Genomic DNA, 5,008 nt, shown 5'->3' on the forward strand with positions numbered 1-5,008 from the left:
CACTTGTGGGGTTAGCACGTCACCATGACCGTTTTGGAATGTTAGGAGTCGAAGAAAGTGTTGTTACAAATGCGGTAAGGGAAGCAGGTGCATTTGTTCTTAAGGCTGTAGAACTACAGCAAGTCATTGATGGAGCCATGAGCACATTCAAGGCCTTCCTCAGGTGGCTCTATGTTGTTGTCCAACGAGTCAGAGGGGAAGCAGTGCCAGACGAGATGAGCAGGATGACACAACAAGATTTAACATACATCACAGAGTTTCTTCATGATAGTCTGGAGGATACAGCAACTGGGCCAGATGGTGAAAAACGAACTAGGTTTCGACTTGAACGTGTTGGACAGTACCTGAAGGATGAACCACTCTCATGTCCCCCAGAATCTAATAGTAATCCCTGGGAGATTTTCCTAGCTGAGCATCCTGCTGTGGCAGAGCACTCTTTAATTTTCCCACACCATCATGAAAGATCTCTTCTCCAAGAACACAAAAGTCTTGCACGTGTTTTAGATAACATGGCTGGACATCCAGCACAGGTTATTAGTGGGGCAGTAAACATTGTATCTTGGGTACCCATTATAGCTGTAGCTCCATCAGGACCAGTAACTGTTAGTCAGATAAGTTGTCCAAGGGATAATGCCATGTATACTGTCCTATTACCTGGCTCCAAACAAAATGTCTTGTACCTAGCTCGATGGTCCACAAGTGCTGATCGATTAGCCCAAGCTGGAGATGCTCCAGGCCCTGCACATCATGTAGAGGCTGCTCCTTTTGTGTTTTCACGTCTTGAGGGACCTCGAGGGTGCTCCATGGAGCAGCCTAGCACACCAACACCTTTATTGCAACTGATTGGAGCACAGTTTTACACTGAGGAAACATTGTCAGTTTTGGCACAAGATCCTTCAGATCCAAGGTCTTCCTTCTTCATACAGTTATGGATGGTAGCAGCCTGTGCAGAACTGAGACCTCTTGCTGTGTACGGTGAACAACTCCTGGCAGATGTTGGTATCACTCCAAGAGATGCTGGCACCTTAGTTGATGCTAGTGGTTACCGTCGTCTGGAAGGTGGACCCCTCTCGGCTTTAGCTGTTTCTGGATCCCGAAAACTTGCTCTTTTACTCTCTGAGAATAGAAGACGAGTAAGGCTGTTTGAGATGGAAGTGGATGAGGATGACGAAGATGAGGATGAGGAAGATACTGCCCAACATGAATCAATCATGAATGCCTCAGGTGCTTCAGATGACCCTGTGGATGGTATGTAATCTTGGTATGGATTACAATAAACAATTATATGGACTTTCATTTTCTTATTGTTCACAAAATTTGGAAAGTATATGAAGAATATAGTATTCAGAGTAAATTGGTATTCTGGTCTTTTGGTGTTAATTCCTCAAACAAAATCAGATAATGTAATAACAGCTGTTATTTCTCACCTTTTTCCATGGTATTTACATTAGCTGCAGTACATTTACAGTAGAACAGTGTTATGGTTTTCCTTAAAAAAACTCGGAAAATTGAACACGGTATACTCATATTCATAGTGGTAATAAGGCCAACTTTTTTGTACTAACATACATCTAAAAGGTCTATGAATCTTTCACCCAGAAAGAATCTGACCTTGCTGTATTTGTCTTCCAGACCTCCTCCAATCCCTTGCCTGTTGTTGTCATGGGGGGGGGGGGGGGGGGCTTAGGAGGCGAAAACTGGGGCCCAATGCTGGGAAACTCCCCTGCCTTGGGACTCAGCTCTCGACCCAACTTATTTTGCATGGTCATTTTTCCCCTCCTGCTTTTTCATTTCCATCCCTTTCCCAATCCCTTCTACTATCCACTTCCTGAGCCATGCTGAAAGGATGAAAGGCTGACTTTGTGCCAGTCCTGAATAGCCTGAGGGAGCCATGGGCATGATATTCCCCTGTTTTAGTTGTCTAGCACTTACCCCTCAAGGGTACCCTAAGGGGTGAACTGTTTCTCTCCCCAACATACTCTAGGCTTACCATGGCCAATAATGGTGTTATACTATTATTAGGGGCAATGAGTCTTGCCCCTTCATCAAATAGCCCCACCAAATCAAACTCTCCTGATTCCCTGACCCCAGGCACTCCTTTGACCACAGCTCTGAACACTGCAACTACTACCCCCTCCTTAATGCCTACAAGTACATTATCCACTCTAGTCAACACTCAACCCCTGGAGACATTTCTACCCTCCCAACATGCTCAACTTCAACACCTCTACCCCCCACAACCTTCTTCATTAATTAACCCATCCTCCCTTATCACTGCTTTACAGCCTCTCCATAATACTACCTCCCTCAACACTACTCCTTCTTCCACAAGGCCTCATCCTTCTATTACCCCCATCTCTACAAATATCTTAAATACTCTATTTACCCTAGCTAGATGGAACCAATTTTTCATGATCCCTCCAACAGGATCCCTACTCTGACAACACCATTCTTCCAGCATTGTCCCCAAAAACAAGTTGGCAAAGTCTTGTTCCGTAGCCGACCGGATCTTTCCTGTCTTGTCACAGTAACATCTGAAAACCAAGCTATAGCATTATCAACTCTAACTGATCTATCTGGTAATCCCATTCCTGCAGAACCTCATCCAACCTTCAATACTTGCACTGGAACTGTCTCTATCTCCCCAGCAAACTGCCCTATCTGTAACAAAAATTGGTCAGATTATGGAGAAGACTTACTTGCCTGACTCACGGACTATATTGTGTCATCAGTACAGTGCTACTCTATTCCTCCCAGAGGTCATTGTAAGAACCCCACAAACATTGCCAAAATTACTTTCCGTAGACATGACCTTCCCTTTAATGTTTACATAGGTGGATAATGCCTCCCTTTCCGACCATATCAACCTCCTCCCCGTAAAAGTCACAAGTATTGGCATTTAGGACATCCTGCCAAACATTTCCGTTCCACAACCAGATGCCCTCTGTACCCAACCTGGTCATACTCGATCAAACTGCTCTGCACAGTCATGCACACGTGCCAACTTTGGTGGCCCCCTTAATTTGAGTCTGAGGTGGTAGCTCTCAGATTCAGACTTGGACTCACTCTATGTGATGCCAGACAGGAAGCACGTCAATGAGGTTTTTCTCTCCTACTTTTTACTTCCCCACTTCTGTCCCAACACCTTCCCCTCACCCTCACAGCACTACCCGCAGCAGACAGACTAAATGTTCTTCCCCTTCTACCACACACTCACCTCTACCTACCTTTGCCTCTACTACTCAGACACCCTGTTCCTCTTCCCCCCTCATTAGAAAACCTTTGTCTCACAAAACTCCCCAACCAACTCCATTACAGGAACTGTTGAAGATATTCAAAACTATCTACTCGAGTCCCAAACTGACACTGAAACCCCTCATCCACCCTCAAATTCCCCAACTCCTGTTCCCTCCACACTCAGTGACTGCCAATATCCATCCTTCCCCTACTCATATCCCCCCTACTCCCTCCCAACACAGCCCATCCACCTAACCCCAGCTCCACCTACATTAACCCTTCTTCCATTCACCAACTCTGTTGCTTCCTCTCCACAACTGACCTTATTTTTCTTAACCCAATGCCGCCTGGGAAAATGAATAAAAAATGGGGAAAATGCTGTGCTCATTTTTTTTTGTTTTCTCATGAAATGTCTGCACATAGATTGCTCTGCTAATGCTTAGCCACAAAGGAGTCATTTAGTAGACCTTGTGACCTTACCTGATTTGAATTTTCGTAAATCAAAGAAAAGGGTAAACGGGCGAGACTGGCAGCCCTTGTAATTGGCTCATTGGTGACTTAGTACAAGTGTAGCCATCTGTGTAAAACAATTCAACAAGTAACTCACAGTGGGCATAGCACGTACGTACATGTCATACCCGTTGGCATTGGGTTAAATCAGATCGCCCCACACACTTGACGTGTGCAATCTTTTCCATGCATTAACCTCTTCCAGTTCTCCTTTCTCTTACTTCATATGTACCACTTCCTAACCCCCCCCCCGCTGGTGCTTTGATAGAGCCGACTCACTCTATTATTCCTACCCTTCCATTCCCCTTCTTGTCCATTTCAGATATGATGCAATGTTTCACAACTACAGTTCTAAGAGCTGCCTATACAGCAATTCCTTGAACCTCAAGCCTGGAATAGCTATCACTAAAAATGAGGCACCCCTAATCAACTATTGGCCCTTATCTCCTGTAAAGAAGCCTCTGCCTGTCTTTGCTGTACAATCCAGAATGGTAAAACAAATAGCTGGCAAAACTACATTTCCTCAATAACATCTACATTAGTTTCAGCTGTTTGGTGTTGGATCCATAATCTATCAGGCAAACATCCCCCATTCAGGCCACGTCCTCCATATTCGAGATACTCTCATCTGTGATCCACTCCAAATTGCTAATGAACTAAGTGACTATTTCAGCCGGATCAGTAGTGGCTCTCACCTTTCTCCACACTTCTCATCCATTAAGACCATCAAGGAACATCATCTTCACCCTATCCTCTGCTGAATCCTATAATGCTCCTTTTCCTTCCTCTGAACTGAATGTTTCTTTACATTCGTGCCGCAGCACACATGAAGGCCCTGATGGTATTCACTATGCTCTGAGACCTTCCATCTTTCTCTCTATCCTTCCTATTAACTTTTTTCAACCACATATGGATGTCAGGAAATTTTCCTTCTCATTGACGAGAAGGAATATCTCCCTTTTTCGAAACCCAGTAAATCAGGTACCCTCCCTCAAGATTATTACCCCATCGCTCTAACTAGCTGCTTGTGCATCTTGTGGTATCTTGATTCTCACAATCTTCTCTCTCCTTCCTAGTTTGGTTTCCAACGTGCCCGAAGTACAGCTGACCACCTTGCTCATTTCGAGACATATATTACATCTGCATTTGCGTGCCATGTATATGTATTAGCCATATTCTTTGACCTAGAAAAGCATATGATACTACATGGTGATACCATATTCTCCTACAATTGTCCTCCCTAGGCATACACGAAAGCTTG

General features: G+C 44.5%; 1 protein-coding gene across 2 annotated transcripts in view; it reads left to right on the forward strand.

Moving 5' to 3' along the window:
• The window catches only part of LOC125030715 (anaphase-promoting complex subunit 4-like), a 19,814-nt gene extending 18,524 nt beyond the window's left edge, over positions 1-1,290 (forward strand). For both annotated transcript variants that reach the window (XM_047620952.1, XM_047620953.1), the window contains exon 5: positions 1-1,290. This exon is cut by the window's left edge and continues 709 nt beyond it. In XM_047620952.1, coding sequence (XP_047476908.1) covers positions 1-1,256 — 1,256 coding nt within the window. In that variant the 3' untranslated portion in view covers positions 1,257-1,290.
• Positions 1,291-5,008: the final 3,718 nt, after the last annotated feature.

Source organism: Penaeus chinensis, chromosome 11 (genome assembly GCF_019202785.1).
Source record: "Penaeus chinensis breed Huanghai No. 1 chromosome 11, ASM1920278v2, whole genome shotgun sequence".
NCBI lineage: Eukaryota > Metazoa > Arthropoda > Malacostraca > Decapoda > Penaeidae > Penaeus > Penaeus chinensis.